Below are 14,349 nucleotides of genomic sequence, written 5' to 3' on the forward strand. Positions count from 1 at the left end.
TATAGTTCCCAAGACCTGCTCCCTCCAGCTGCTAAGAAGCTATATTCCTTCAAACAGATCTTCAGCATGCTTTTAAGCTGCTATCTACTTGATAGTTATGTAAACAGGCCCACTGTATTTAAAACTGAGTGAGGCAACTAATTCAAATAGCTGAAGCATGGGAGAGATAGGAATTACAGATGTAATGCCCTCTATTTGACTGGTACTCTTCATTATATTTCACCTTTTCTTTTCTTTCTAGTGACCTTGCCAGCTACTATCATGACTTCATCAGTGCCAACCACAGTGGGAGGCCACATGATGTACCCCAGCTCTCATGCAGTGATGTATGCTCCAACGTCAGGCCTCGGGGATGGTGGGCTTGCCGTTCTCAACGCTTTCTCCCAGGGGCCATCAGCAATGCAAGTTTCACACGGTCAGGTCCAGGATCAGGGTAAGCCTGGAGTTGAACCGTTATTTACGATGGCTCTTATGATAGGAGAGGCAGCCTAATTTTGCCATGTTTTGCTTATTGGCCACTTCAGAGAGAATATATAACCAGAGCCAGTGTGAATGGACTGGTCCCTTGTTCTGAGCAGTCTTCGGTCTAAGCGTTCTATTCTGTGGTGTCTGTACTAAGTGTTTCCATAACTTTGCATAAGCTGAATCACCCCATTTTGATGAGTGAGGAAGCTGACAAAAATGAGTACTGTCACCTTCCACAAGCAGAAGTGATTTCTGAAAGTACAGACATTCATGTGGGTTTGTTGTTATTGGTTGTTGAGTTGGTTTCAACTTACGATGATGCCATCACTGAGACACCTCAATGAGCCCCTGTCATCAACAACCCTGGTTATGTCTTGCACTCTCCCAGAGGCATGGCTTCCTTTATTGAATCAGTCTAACCGTAATGTGGTCTTCCTCTTTTCCTGCTGCAACTTTTGAAGTGAATCATGTCTTCTTATGATATGCCCAAAGTACAATAGCTTCAGTTTAATGGTTGTGGCTTATAGTGAGAGTTCTGGCTTGATTTGTTGTAGGGCCCATGTATTTGTCTTTTTGGCAGTCCTTAGTATCTGCAGTACTCTCCTCCAGCACATTTCATATGAGTTTAATCTTCTTCCTGTCAGTTTCCTTTAGTGTCCTGCTTCCTCAGCCATACATAGAAATTGGAAATGTGAAATCCACTATGTGGATACAGCACTGAAATCCAACACAAAGTAAAGGGAAGGAAGTGGAGCTATAGAAAAAAAAGATAGAGAAAGAATGTATGGTTATTTAACTTATAGATGAGATCTTGGCAAAGTTACTTTTTTGTACTATAACTTCCAGAACTTCCCAGCCAGCATCCCACTGTGCTGATTGAGAGATTCTGGGAGTTGTAGTCAATAAAAACTTTTGCCAGTCTCTGATTCAGGCTTCATTACAGTTAGATGTGACAACAGAGCTGACAATAATGTCTAAAAAGCAGCTTTGAGAACAGTTAACAGGAGAAGCCACATGCCTCTGATGCATAGTTCCACAATATGATACAAATGTTGGCAAACAGAAAGTCGTAGCAGATACATTTCATGGCATCTCCAGTTACAAAAAAATCTTAGGTAGCATAGTAGAGGAACACCACAGTCTGAGACCTTGTAAAGCTGCCTAGTAGTCAAAGTCAGAGCCTGCAAAGTTAGTATATGGATTACATCTTTCAGAAGCTTCCAATCAGCATGCTAATAATGGAATTTTGGGAGTTGTAGTTAGAGACTAAATGGACCAGGAGAACTACTTAAGTATTTTAGTACTGTATACACTTCATCAAAATTATATATATATCAGCCTTCTTCAACCTGGTGTCCTCCAGAGTGGTTGGAAGAAACTTTCATAATTCTCAAACACAGCTACCCCTGCATGTTCACCATAAATTATAGTTCAACACGTGCAGAGGACACTGGGTTAGAGTGGTTTATCAAGTCCTCTCCCCAGTGGAAGCAAGCATCTGCCACTGAATTTCTGTTCAGGTGCCCTGCATTTCACCAGGATGTCTGTTGATGACCTCACTTAAAAATATTTCCAGGAGGAGAATTTATTTATATTATATTATTATTTTTTCATCTATGTATATTCTGCTTTTCTCCTGTCAGGGACCCAGATTAGTTTACATACATTTCAAATGGAAGTTTAACTAAAATCTTTCTTTATAAATGTTAAAAAGCAATAAAACAACAATTTCATTGAACAGTACGTGGTTTAAAATCGTTTTAAATACAAGTAAAATGCAGTTGGCAAAATACAAGATAAAAATACAGCACATCACTTTCAGTACCCTTCTGCTAGGTGATTAAAAACAAAAGGCCTGCCTAAACTGAAAGAGCTTTGCTTGCTGACTGAAAGAGAGCAGAGAGGGAGATAACAGGACCTCTTGTGGAGGGTAGTTCCACAGCCTGGGAGCAGCTACTGGGATGATGCATTTCCACTTCCTTACCAACTATACATAGGGCCTTGTCTGCACCAGCCAGAATACTCCTGGGGCAGTCTGGAGTGACCTGGCCCCAGAGCTGCCCTGACCTCCTCTCCCATTACCCAGCCCTCTGCTCCAAGGGCAAGCAGCCGTTCTCATGTGTGTCCCGCTGAGGTGCCTGCCGTATCTGCTGCCGCTGTTAGTCACTTCACTCTGAGGTCAGAATGAGGTGTGCAGCGATGATCACATGAACTGGGAGCCTTATTCTGATTTCAGAGCAAGTGACTAATGGCAGTGATGGATGTACTGGGTGGCTCAGTGGGACGCATTTCAGACTGCCACCCAGTGTTGGAATGGAGGGCCTCGGATCTTCCTGGAAGATCCAGAGTAAAACAATTATAATTTTTTGTATGGAGCAGGTGAGTTTTAATTATGCTTTTAACTTTTGTATTGTTATCTGTGATTTTATATTGCTTGTAGATAATTTTGTTTTGTATTTTATTGAAAATGTTTAATGTTTCTTATCTGTGAACTGTCTTGGGTGCCTTCTGGGAGAACGGCAGCATACAAATGAAATTAATAATACAGTAGGCCCTCCACATTCACGGGGGTTAGGGGCACAGGACCTCCATGAAAGTGGGGAAATTGCAAATAAAAACTACTTTTTAACTTGAGAGAACACCTCTAGGAATTTCTAGGTCCTCTAGCAGAACTCTGTAGTCAACATCTGCCAGAATTTGACCATAGAATCATGCTGGAGGAGCTACAAATGCCCAGAGAAATGTTTTCTTCAATAACCTCTAGATCTTTCAGTGCAACTCTATGGTCAACTTTCAGCAGAGTTTCCCAGGAGGACCTAGCAATTCCTAGAGAGAACATGCTAATCAAATCTGTAAAGGTCAAAGCCACAAATGTGGAGGGCCAACTATAGTAGTAGTAGTAGTAGTAGTAGTAGCAGCAGCAGCAATAATAATAATAATAATAATAATAATAATAATAATTCATTTTAAGGCCTGTTCACACTAGAACCAGGGTTTAGGCTGTATATGGTTCAGTCTCCCAGCAGAGCATATATTCAGCCTTTCGTATCTGCAGGGTTCTATTCCACACCACCCCCCGCCCCATAGATCTCAAAAATCACAGGACCTCATGTCCTGTCCTTCTTAATGATGCCACACTGCACCATACCTCACGTGCTGCCATTGGGGAGAATGGAGTGGGGCCATCCGCGGATGCTCCAATCTGCAGAAGCCAAGCCCATGGATAGAAAGGGCAGATTGTACACTGAACAGGGGAAGGTCATTATATTGTGTCTGTGCAGACAGGACCAAGGATGGTGGTGGGACTGGGAGAAAGCCCTTCTTTCTTTGGCGAGTACTGCTTCCTTTGTATGGGGTAGCTCAGTTTGTTTGGGAAATCACTTTATCCTTCCTGGTCCTGAGTTTGTTCTTTGCCAGTTTTGCCATTCTGATTTACAGCTGATTCATCCTCTAGCCTTGAAAGATAGTCTTGTCATGTTGGTAATTGTGAATTATGGCATAACAGCATGCCTCTGGTTTTCTCTTTGCCAGGTGGTGTCCCTCAGGTGTTCCTTACAGCACCATCAGGAACAGTTCAAATCCCAGTCTCAGCTGTCCAGCTTCATCAGGTGGGTTGAGAACAGAGTGCCTGTGCCACCTGCACTTCATTGGAGAGTTATTCTTTCCCCAAGAGACTGATACTGCAGTCCTAAGCATATTTACTTAGGAATAAGGACAACATAGTTTAAAAATTAATCCACTAAACCTGATTGTTTTGAAGGAGTAAAATAAATTGTTTTTGTTAATGTTGAAAAAATAAAAATTATACAGCTGCATTAACTGATTAATGAGCTTGTTTGTTAGCTTTTAAGCAGTGGTGGAATTTACAGAGAATAAATTATGGAGAGTGGAATAAAAACTGCCAGATATATTATGCAAAATTTAAGAAATGCTTAATTCATACAAGTTGCAAAATCCAGCTTTTCTTCTGACAAACTGTTGCTTACACTGGTGTATTGTGTAGGTGTGTGCATGTTAGTGTGTCAGCACATATAAAACTGCTTGTGGCTGCAATCCTATGCATACCTACAGCAGTACATCCTGTTGTGTTCAGTTAACCAATTTTATCTGCGAGCAGCCATGGGTCCCACTCTGGGTGGAAGGCAACATCTCTCACTCTGGCTTAACTTCGCGAACGAAGATTCAGGAAGGACTTAGTTGATGACTGAAAAGGCCAATCCAACATAAACAAGTCCGGTTGCAGAAAGCACAGCAGAAAGTCTCCTTGGGTGATGTTTCCGGGTTGTGGTTCTTTCTGCGTTGTCGTTTCTCTTTGAGACTCGTTCAGCGTGAGCTTTCAAAGAAGGCTGCAGCATCGTGGATAGTGCGTCTCCATGCCTCCCGATGCGAAGCCAGGGCAGATCATTGTTGGTGATCGATTTGGCCAAGCCTGAGATGTTGTTTCAGGGAGTTCTTGTATCTCTTCTTTGGAGCGCCCCTCTTACGCTGACCTGTGGCGAGTTCACCGTAGAATACTATTTTTGGGAGGCGATGGTCCACCAGAAAAATCCATTGCACAGGCTCGAAAGATACATCCAACTTCTGAAAAAGCCCTGTAGCGATAGGTGAGGGATGAAACGGCAGGTGTAAAGATGCACTGGAAGTCGCAGACCAAACCCTGCATGCAGGCGGTTCAGGACTTTGGTTGCTTGAGACTGATCTGGTGGATGACAGTCTTGTTCGGCAGCATCCTGAATGACCAAGCAGCCTTTTTAAAGGACAGCACTGCTTGCTCCATATGGAGAGGGGCCTAGAAAAGGTGGCCTAAAGAAAGCTCATCCCCATTTAGCCGGTTGGCTAGTCGCGACCAATGTATGGCTTTTGTTCTGTCACTTCAGGGCATGTGTACACATTCGCAAGAAGAAAGTTCCACTTTTAGGTGAAAAGTTTATGTATTTCTTCTGTTGCCTCAGTTGTGAAAGAGAGAGAACCATGTGGGATTGGAAGCATGGATTCAGTTGATGTGGCTACATCAGACATCCAGGTTGTTAGGTGACATTTGAGGTAATCAGACAAATGTATTTTTCATAGTCAGATAGGTCAGGCCTGTGGCACAGATCTTTCCCTCTTGGATTAAAACTGGATGTGCAGTCGGCCCTCCTTATACATGGATTCAAACATTCATGGCTTGTAAATATTCGGAAAATAATAAATTCAAAATGTAAACCTTGATTTTGCCATTTTATATAAGTCGATTTTACTATCCACTGTACTATTAAAGTTAATGGGACTTGAACATCCACAAATTTTGGTTTCCACGAGTGGTCCTGGAACTAAACCCCAGTGGATACCAAGAGCCTTCTGTACACCTCTGTCATATTGTTATGCCCATTATTTCTCTCTTTTTCCTAAATGATGGCGAGGCAGAATCTTGCAATTGTAAGAGGCCAGGAGCTTGGAAAAGTTCATTTTTTGGATTGCAGCTTCCAAAAACTTCCTGACCACTAACTGAGGAGACTTCTAGGAGCTGGAGTCTGAGGACATAACCTTTCCAAGCTCAAGTGGTAGTCGTAGGACTATGAGGCTCTTTCTGCTAATAGTCCTGTGTTAACCTTTTGTGTCTTTCCAGATGGCCGTTATTGGGCAGCAGTCCAGCAGCAGTACCAACTTGACAGAGCTGCAAGTAGTCAACCTGGATACGTCACATAGTTCCAAGAATGACTGAGCAACTCTGGGAGGACCTGGTGGGGGGAGGGAAGGAAGAGTGAACCTGGCAGGCAAACCTGCAGCGCCACCGCCATCGCCTCCAGCATCTGTGCTCTGCAGAGCCTCAGGATCTGTGCCACTCCTCAAGCTGCACCAGGATCTTGGCGGTCCCTATTTTTGTATGGACTCCGTCACTTATTTATTGTTGCCTTTTTCACATTTTTTTCCTTCTCTCACACTTTACACTGACTCATAGACATACACACATACATACACACACAACACACTAAAAGTGGCTGTAATGGCCAGCAGCAGGAGCTGAGCCTGGGCTATTTGGGGTGAGAGGGAGCTTTGTTGCATTTTGAATGCTGCATTTACTGTGCTTTTGTGTTTTGTTGGGTAGGGGTGGGTGGGTGTCATTTTTCCTCTACACTCCAGCCAAAGAAATTGTGTCTCACAGGTGTGAGAGTTTGCTCCCCTGTGTATACACCATTTTGTTTTCATTGGGGAAAGTCTTTCTCTCACTCTCACTTCCCGTCCTCATATAACCATAGAATGTCAAGCAACTTCCCCAGTTTTATTGCCTGCAAGGCAGAGCAAATGAGGCTGGAGGGAGACATTGGATTGCAGAAAGGCTCAAAGCCATCATAAAAAAGGGAGTTTCTTTTCAACCATAGACATCCATCTTGCCTTCCTTCTTCCTTCTACTGGGGCAAAGTGCCCCCTCTCTTTTCTCTTACTCCCAGGTTCAGGTCCTCCAGCTGGCTGCAGCATTGTGCCTTCAAGCAATCAGTGATGCATTGTGGGTTGGCCATCACAGTGGCCTCTTGCCTTTACCCTCAGCTTGTGCAGAGGGATTGTTGTTCCCACTGACGTCCACCTTAGGCCGGGAGAGGGCAAAAAGCAGAGCATCTTGAACTTCCTCCTAAATTGTTCCTCTCCCAGAATGTATGTTTTGGTGGATAGGAACAGATTTGACTGGCTGTATGGTATGCCTGGCAACTCCTCCACTGTTTTGCTGCAAAGAAGAGTGTTTGTTAGCCACATTTCCTTCTTGGAAACACATTCAGTGACGCTTAAGCCTGGTAGCTGCAATTGTTCCTTGCCCTGTTTGATACTTGGGGATAATCGTCTCAGGATTTGTTTTGGTAGTGCTTTTCTCTCAAGAAGAAAGAAGAGCTGAGTCTTGGGTTGCACCTGCACGGCAGAAATAATCCTGTTTGACACCATTTTAACAGCCATAGCTTGATAGTATGAAATTCTGGGATTTATAGTTTTGTGAAATATTTTGCCTTCCCTGTCAGAGAGCTCTGGTGCCACAACATACTACAAATCCCAGGATTCCTTAGGATGGAACCATGGCAGTTAAAGCAATGTCAAACTGCATTAATTCTGCTGTGTGGCAGCTGTGATAGTCCCTTTTAATCAGAGAATGGAATGAGGAATGCATTTGGAAAACCTGTGTGTGTGGGGAGGTATTTTAAAACTTGACTCAGTGGTCCATCCCAAGGCAGTTTTACCCACAAATTAAATAATAATAATAATAATAATAATAATAATAATAATTGTAATAATAAATTTATTTATACCCTGCCTCTCCAATGAGATCGCAGGCAGGCATCTATACCAGACAGTGGCATTTTTTGTTTCTTCCCCAGTTAGCCGAAATGAGTTGGGGTGTTGCCTTATCTTCATGAAGCATGTTCAGCCTCCACCTGCTAGGGGATACTACCTCGGAGTGTGTTGTTCCTAAATTAAACCAGTTGGATGGGTCAAGGCCAGTGCTTGGAAAAGCTTTTTTTAATTGCAAGTCCCAGAATCCCTCAGTTAGCACAGCAACAGGCCATGCTGACTGGGTATTCTAAGTCATGTATTCAAAACAACAACAACAACAACAAAACAAAAAAAAAAACCCAAAACAGAAACCTAGAAAACTTTCTGAAGTGCTGGAGTAAGACAGATTTATCCCCAGAGCAGTTGGGGGAAGACTCCTGTGTGATATAGGGGACAAGACAGGAGTAGTGGTCACCTACGGTCATGTCCACGTGCTTTAGAAAAACTGCTTGTTGTGTTGACTGACGTTGACTGATGTTTTGGGGGGGGGGTGAACAAATGCAAGAACAAAAAAGGGAAAAGCTGCAGAGCTACAAGGTCTGCAATGGGGAACTGGAGGCAACCCATGCTATTAGTGGGAGGTAGAGCTTGGAAAAGTTACTTCTGGAATCCCTAGGTGGCATGATTCTGGGAGCTATAGTTCAAAAGAAGTAATATTTCCATGTTCTGAATAGGAAGGAGAGTGCTTGATGGTATAGTTGTGCATCCCCTAGTTTGCTTGCATACAATCATGCACTTCATTCTAAACAAGCTGGAGGGAAACCAGTTCTTCATCCCCACCATGGAAAACAAGGACTACCTTGCTGTGAACAGCTCAGTGGTCTTTACATGTGCTCCCCCACCTCCATAATAAGGGCCAGCTTTGGAGCAAGAGGCTGCAGACTTTTAGAGAAAGGATGCAGCTACTGTAACTTTTTTCTTTTTTAATTAAAAGACAAAAGAAGCCTTGGAAAAAAAGACTTTATTTTTCTAAGTGTTAAAACTCAGTATTTATGTAATTCTTAAAGGAATTAAAGTCTGGCTCCTGTACAGTTTTCATAGGGTTTGTACTTGGGGGTGGGATGGGGCGGGTGAGGAAAGGGCCATGAGGTGTGAAGGGGGAAAGGAGAAGAAAGGGGCCTTTTAAATTTGTATTGTAACCTTTTGAAATGCTTTGTATGAACATTAGCGTTTAAACTGGTCTTTTCCCTCAAACACCTGCATCAAGGTTGAGTAGATGGGGAAGGGTGCTCACACATACTTGGAAATTACCTCACTCAGACCTGATTTACAACACGGTTTGAAAACATATGTTTTACTACAACTCCCAGAATCTCCTGGCTAGCATAGTGTCGCTGACTGGAGGTTCTGGAAGTTATTTGCCATAACTTACTTTTTCAAGCTCTGGTTTACAGCTAGTAGTAAAATGTACAGTATAATGTAAGATATGTATTAGATATTCATTAATAAGGGTCAGGCTTCAACCAATGTATATTTCAAGGCTGGGAAACATTTGGCCTTGTAGGTATTTCAGTCTACAGCTTTCACAGCTTTTTACCACTGGTTGTGCTATTTGGGACTTGTGGGAGCTGAAGTCCAAAACATGCAGGTGGCCAGATGACCCTTTGGCCTGATGTATTTAATGGTATCTTCAGTACCCAGCAACTGGAGGAGAGTGATTATTTTGTTTATATACTGAAAGATGGGTAAAGAGTGATGCCAAAGCATCATCTTGTTTTAATCTCTCACTTTTCCCATCTTCAGATGTGACAATCCACTGAAAGACTAGTTGTGGCTCAAGAAAACTAACTGTTAAATCCCATGTGTGTGTTTTCTTCCCTCTCCAACCTCTCCCTAATGATGTGCAGCAAACTCTTCCATTAAGCTTTGAGCTGAATACTTCTTCCATCATTGAAGTCTTTCCTTTTTAAAACACATGGAGGTAATAAAATCTAATTCTTCCAGAATACATGATTGCCAAGAATCTTTCTGTTTAAAAAATTCCCTTTTCCCAACTTACTTGAAAAACTTTGTAAGCTTTTTTGACCCAATCTTTCTAACAAATATATGGACTTAAGAAGATCTGATATAAATGAATAAATGGATGTCATTAATTATCTGTGTGAGACTACTTTGTAGGCTCGGAGTCTGCGCTGAGCTGTGTGTGGAGAAAAAATTTACAATACTTCTTCATGCACCAGGAAAGAAAGGTAATGATGTTTTTCCCGTGGCAGATATAGAAAAAATTACTGGTTCCAGACAGTTATATGGTGACACATTGATCCGTTAAAACTTTCAGCTGTATTCATCCACTGAGGAGCTGTTAAAGGGCAAAGAATATGATGAATTTTGTTACTGGTGTCCAGTAATGCCATATGTCCTGCTGCAAAGTTCACATGTGGATCATTGGATGCTGCCATCAGTGTGTATATTTTTTTTTCTGGGAGAAAGTGTTATGGAGATGATTGGGAGAGAGGCACATCCTCCAAGCAGGAATTTTATAATCATGTTTCTAACCCAAAAGTTGCCTACTAAATTAGGAAAGGATGCCAAACTCAACAAATGCAGGCTCTTCTCTGAATTTGCCCTCTATACTTCCTTTTCTCTCTTCATTTCTAGTCCTCTGGATCTCCATGGAATCAATCTTCTTCCTGCTCTTCCTTTAGGAAATGCAGCCCTTTTAAGATATGCAGGTTAAACGCTAATGTTGCATGCAATTTAAAGTGTTGACTTGTAAGAACACTTATCAGGGATGACATGGCATTTATTGTGCGGTGACCTTTTTAGTTCACTTTACAGATTGTTTTGGGGTTTTGTGTGTGTGTGTGCGCATTGTGTGAGTGGCTGTGTGTGTGTGTGTGGTTTTGTTAATTTCCAGGGTTGTGTTTCTGGAAGGATGTGACAGTAATCGCAGTACTATGTACAGAGCTTTCTTTTGTATTAAAAAAATACTCTTTCAATAAATGTATCATTTTGTGCACAGACTTTGTGTCTCTGGTTGCCTATGTGTTTCCAGGAAAGTAAATCTGAGTTGCCTATACAGTTGTGTGATGATCACACAAGCCAAAAATACAAGGGATGCAAGAGATCTACAAAGAACAATAACATTTACCGTTATCAGTGGTTGTAGGCTTTGTTTAACCATTCAGTGGGGTGGTGTAAGGTGATAGAGGTAGCTATATTGCTTCAAATGATATATAAGAAGAGCGATTTGTTAATGTTCTCTCATGTTAAAAAAACAACCCAGAAACAGCAGTTAAAAAAAATAACATCAAAGCACTGGTATTCCACTTAGAGAGTTTTTTTTAATGTTGTGAAGCATTCATAAAATTCTTTAATGAAGTGGTACATTCTACCACTTCCAGAATCTTTATCACTAGACCATTTAACAAAGTAGTTTTTTGTGGGTTTTTCGGGCTATGTGGCCATGTTCTAGCAGAGTTTCTTTCCGACGTTTCTGCTAGAACATGGCCATGTAGCCTGAAAAACCCACAAAAAACTATGGATGCCGGCCATGAAAGCCTTTGACTTTACATTTAACAAAACATTCTGAAATATTTGCAAATGAAAAGCCTATTTGGAAATCAGCCGCCAGACATTCAAAAATCACAGGGGGTGTAGGTGTGCTGATAATCTCAAACTTCACCTGTTGGGCTAAGACTGCCTCTCATGTCACCACATAATTAGGGCTGTCTAGGACTGCTGAGAGTTGCAATGCAACTGGGGTACATCTGGAGGGGTTCATGATTTCCACTTCTGGTTTAACCTAAATGTGTTACAAATAAAGAGCATAAATATGCCAAACATAAGAATAGCCCAACTGTGATTTAAAGAATTGGCTTAATGCTAAGTTGTTTCCTCTTGTCATCTATTGGGCGCTCTGCTTTGCTTGTGGCATACTGTCCATCTGGACTAAAATAACCAGCCTTCTAAATAAATTATTGGCCCAGGAGTGCAAACTGGTTTGCTTTCAGAATGTACCGGCTGCTAGAAGAAGGAAAAGGTGATCACACAAGCCCTGTTCATGTCATGATCATGCCAGCACAGCAAGCTGGATATATTGTATATGCTTATGTATAAATCTAGAAATGCAGGTTAAAGAATTTACCAAAAAAACCAACAACCCTGAATGGAATTATCCATGGGTCAGTGTAAGTACTGGACTTTAACTCTCATATATGAGTTAGTACAGTATTTACATTGACGCACACACACATATATATAGCCACCCATCCACTGAATGAAAGGGGAAAGGCAAGAGTTTAATCTGCCCTGGAAGCACTGACCCCCTTCTACTCCTCTATCCAGCCTTTAGAATGAGTACAAATAGTTATGCCTGCTGTAATTCTGTACATTCTTTGGCATTGTTTCACTTTGCTTCATCCTTTTATATCCTTCATTACTTCCCCCTAAGTTTTACCCTCGACTTATCCATGGGTCATATAAAAATCCATAATTTTGGCTTCAAAACCTGCCCTCGACTTATATATGAGGTCGACTTATAGTCAAATATATACACTATACCAGTTTGGGAGTATTCTGTCCCACACATCTGTGAAATAGGACAACTGGGGCCCCCTGCTATCTCTAACCTCATCGTTTTGCCAAATGCCATACCATGCATGCCTATGGGGTTTTACATTTTTATCTTTAAAGCAGCACTTCAGGGAGCTTACTGGCAGGCTTTCCTATCAATGACAAGGTGCGCTCTAGAAACACTTTGAGGGCAAGGCAGCAACGAGATGGAGGTGGCGGTGTGCTGTAAGTATCAACAAAGGGACTATTTTTCAACTTTAATGGCAGTTTAAAAAGCTGTGTGTCATAAAGTCTTGTTGTGTATGGCTACCAAGTGAGTTCCTAAATGCAAGGCTAACATAGATTGCTCTATATGGGGGACTGTCCTGCTTTTTGAGCCAGGAAAACTACTGTTTGGGACAACAGCTTCCAAACTCCCCTAGCCAGCAATACTACAAACAAGTAACTTTCCCAAGCTCTTCCTGCTGTACCAAATTGGTGGGATTAAGAACTTTGTCTTTCTGGTCCTTTTCAATTGATTTCTAAATAGATTGTTCACTTTGGGAGGGGATGTGTATGTTTGGGTGTATGTCTGTGTGAATCCAGCTGAGATTTTAACAAATGGGTAATTAATTGCCTTGTGTCATTCACAAACGTGTATAGGGGCTCCAGTTGTCATTTGATCCCCTTGGTAATCTTTCTGCATTTTCCTACCACTTCTTCCAATTTTTTTTCCCTTTTAAAAAATATGTTACAGAAGAAGAGACAGAAAAGCTGCATAATGCTTGTGAGTTTTAGCTGTAGGAGACATAGTTCCAGAGGTTTACTTTCTAGTTTACCTTGCAAACTGGAAGCTGTGTGTGTCTTTGAGGCAGGGATGGAGCTCGCATCCCAGATGTTGCTGAGCTGCAAGTACCATCAGCTCTAGCCAGTTTATTCAATAGGAGAGACAGCATTTGCAGCCCAATATTGTTACCTGCACAGATACTGGCGAAACGTCAGGAAGAAACTCTTCCAGAACATGGCCACATAGCCCGAAAAACCCACAAAAAACTATGGTTGTTGTTGTTGTTTTTAAAAAGGCCCATGCCATTTGGTGGCAAAGCATGATGCAGAGAAGGAAGCAGTAGGAAAAAGTCCTCATGTTTCGTACTCAGGTAGGTTGACTTCAACAATTGTCTATCATTGCGGGACACGGATTCACTGAGGAAGGGAAAGAGCTCATGATGAAGGAAGTGTATGTTGCATGCTATATAATGTTAATGCTATTTTACTTCTCTCTGGCTGTGGGTACAAATGCGAACACTTCTTTACTTATGGGTCATTTTTATACCTTGCAATGGAGAGGAATTCTGGTCAGGGTAGGAAAATATCCCACAATATGTAGAATGTATTTAATTAAAAAAAAGCATGACATGGCCTCATAAGTTCCTCAGGGCTCCTTTGGTCTTTCTCAGCCCAAATCCTGCATTCTCCTCACATGCTTTTCCCAGCTGTTTCAGCTGACCTTGCTTCTAAACTCTTACTTTCTTCATAGCCTTTCTTCACCTTAACATATTAAACAGCTGGAAGAATGAGCTGGAGAGGGAGGAGGAAGGTGCCCTATATACTCCACTATAAGTCGACCTCATATATAAGTCAAGGCCCCCCCAACAAACTCCAGCTCCCAGAATTCCATAGCCTCAAGCCAAGGGCAGTTAATGTGGCACCAAACCAGGCTATTTCTCCACTTTGGATGCAGCCTTAGATTTGTAAGCCGCCTTGAGCCCATGTACTGAGAAGAAGGCAGGACATTAATACTACTACTAGTAATAATAATCCAGTTTGAGACCGCTTTAACTGCCCTGGGCTCAATTGCTAGGCATTCCTGAGAACTGTACTGTAATGGTTTTGTGTGAGACATTTATTGATCCTTTTCTGTCAGAACTCTGGTGCAAAAAAATAAACTACAATTCCCAAGATCCCTTTCTGCAGTGTGTTTTGTGGGCGGGGCGGATGCTTTCTGCGCAGGCGCACTCCTCATTCCATCTGCGAGCGGAGACCCCTCCTTTGAGTGAGTGACGGTTGGGAGCGGCTGCTATGTATGTTTGT

General features: G+C 42.1%; 1 protein-coding gene across 5 annotated transcripts in view; it reads left to right on the top strand.

The window, feature by feature from the left end:
- Positions 1-6,544, top strand: part of SRF (serum response factor) — a 117,354-nt gene extending 110,810 nt beyond the window's left edge. For all 5 annotated transcript variants that reach the window (XM_089529120.1, XM_089529122.1, XM_089529121.1 and 2 more), the window contains 3 exons: positions 242-433; positions 3,997-4,073; positions 6,074-6,544. In XM_089529120.1, coding sequence (XP_089385246.1) covers positions 242-433; positions 3,997-4,073; positions 6,074-6,169 — 365 coding nt within the window. In that variant the 3' untranslated portion in view covers positions 6,170-6,544. The remainder of the gene's footprint in view (positions 1-241; positions 434-3,996; positions 4,074-6,073) is intronic.
- Positions 6,545-14,349: the final 7,805 nt, after the last annotated feature.

Source organism: Sceloporus occidentalis, unplaced genomic scaffold (genome assembly GCF_023333645.1).
Source record: "Sceloporus occidentalis isolate IW3139 unplaced genomic scaffold, rSceOcc1.0.p SCAF_6, whole genome shotgun sequence".
Taxonomy (NCBI): domain Eukaryota; kingdom Metazoa; phylum Chordata; class Lepidosauria; order Squamata; family Phrynosomatidae; genus Sceloporus; species Sceloporus occidentalis.